Source organism: Cryptomeria japonica, chromosome 3 (assembly GCF_030272615.1).
Source record: "Cryptomeria japonica chromosome 3, Sugi_1.0, whole genome shotgun sequence".
Lineage (NCBI taxonomy): Eukaryota > Viridiplantae > Streptophyta > Pinopsida > Cupressales > Cupressaceae > Cryptomeria > Cryptomeria japonica.
In genome coordinates, this window is record NC_081407.1 from 224,202,704 (window position 1) to 224,204,790 (window position 2,087).

Below are 2,087 nucleotides of genomic sequence, written 5' to 3' on the forward strand. Positions count from 1 at the left end.
TAAAAAATGGTTTTCTTCTGTATAGCATAGATTGGGCGTGATATGAGAACGTTATTCTCAGCGTGTGAGTTTCTATTAGTTACACTTATGTTGACATTTTTTCTTACTCGCTACTGGCTTAGCTTCTCATTGTCAAATGAATGCAAAAGAGAGGGTTGAGAGAGATATGATAAATGTTGAATATATCAAATACATATATACACAATCACAAGACTTGACAGAGATATGATAAATGTTGAATTTTTGGTTATCGTATTTAAGAGCCGTGATAAATGTAAGAATTTATAATGCCAATGGAGATTGTGCTTGTAAACATCTACTAGTCAAAATCCTCCCACCCATGGGAACTAACAATAAATGAAGAAAATCAGAAACAAATACTGTATATTAGAATGTTATTTGTGCTAATAGATGAGAGTTTACAAGGTCTTTATGTTCCTGCATCCATAATAAGCTAATGGCAATGGCATGGAAATAAGTGACCTGTGAGCCATTGGTTGTTTTCATCGATATAAGACTAATAGCAAGATAATATTAAGGCTATTTAAAGTGCTATCTATATGGTTAAACAATAAAGACTACATTTGACTGATATTTAGCCCCTGTTGATAGATGACCTTGATTTGGATTAAATAGTTTGAATGCTAATAAGTGCATTAAGGCATTTATAGTTCCAAAGGAATATATTAGATAAGGTCAACAGATCAATGAACGTATCACAATGTCAAAGTTCCACAACAATCGACGACATCTCCAAGTTCTACGAAAGTGTAAGCACTGAGGAGAGTCCACTTTTCTTCTTTCGCCGCCTGTCCATTCTCTCCAACTCCGCAAGGCTCAAACAGATAAAAAGGCCGTGCCACCTCCCGTGATTCTTCCACATATAACTATCTGGCCATGCCACATTGTCATACCATTAACAATGAAGAACTGAGGACATTGTGTTCCTACTAAATGGAACCGATTTTCCACCTTATCAAACTCTATAACTTTCCCTTTGCAAGAATAGAATAACCGTCCAAATGCAGTTAAAGTGTGACAAGTAGAGCCAACTCTGAGATTAGGATAGGTAAAGCCATGGAAACCTGTCATGCCTCTCCATAGTCGGGTGTTGGGATCATAACATTGCACAAATCCCCCAATAATATGTCGATTCATCACATATAACTTGTTATCATCAAACACACAGTGGCAGGCATAGTCACCCCAAATTATGGGAGGAAGATATTCCCATTTGTGTTTCTCTATACTATAAACTGCTGCTGTCAACAGAATTTGATCATTGTTGTCAGACCCTCCAGCAATGTAAATCAGTCTTTTAGTAGAGTCCACCAAACACCCAAAAAGATATCTGTTGTCAGGAAGGTCAGCACCTCTCTTCCATCTCCCTGAAACAAATGTGAACGACCATAGTTGTCTTAAAAAAAAATTGTTTAGATGATCTTTCAAATCATACTAGGTTTTTAATTAAAATTCATCTAAATAGATCAAATTTTAGAATGTGTAGTTTAAGTTTAAGAAAGAGGGTGGTTTTATACGACAGAATCCTCCCAAAACTAATCTAAAACTAAAACCTTTTCAACTGAAAAAAACATAAAATAAAATAAAAAAAGAAAATTTAATTATTATATCAATTCAAAAATTGATTTTAAATCTTTTATTTTATAATTTACACTATTTCTAATCTTGCTGAAGAAATAATATCTTATTGAGTGAGAAAAGTAAGAGAATACCTGAACAAAAATCATAGATGAAAATGATTTTATCATAACCTAGCTCTTCTTTGCAAAGAAAGCCCATTACGATCAGTTTGTGATTGACAGAAACGCATTGATCAAAACATATATGTGGAAACTCAAGAGGAATGGGGGGCAGGGTATGAAATGATTTTTTGAGAGGGTCGTAGATAATTATTGTGAAACCATCTAGAGCACGCACTAATAGTATAATCAATTCCTGACTTGTACCAATTTTCTTTCTATTCTTATAGAACAGTGGGCTTGTTACAATATTTTTCCAAGTTTTACAAACAGAGTTTAGCTTGTACTGGGAAGTCCATGGCACCCTTAACAAGCACTCTTTGCTAA

The 2,087-nt window shown here is 34.4% G+C and overlaps 1 protein-coding gene across 1 annotated transcript; it reads right to left on the bottom strand.

The window, feature by feature from the left end:
• Window positions 1-837: 837 nt before the first annotated feature.
• LOC131874048 (F-box/kelch-repeat protein At1g80440-like) lies at window positions 838-1,800 on the bottom strand. Its single transcript, XM_059217264.1, has 2 exons — window positions 1,734-1,800; window positions 838-1,388 (listed from the first exon to the last, which is right to left on the bottom strand). The coding sequence occupies exons 1-2, from the start codon at window positions 1,798-1,800 to the stop codon at window positions 838-840; spliced, it is 618 nt and encodes a 205-aa protein (XP_059073247.1).
• Between the last annotated feature and the right edge of the window lie 287 nt (window positions 1,801-2,087).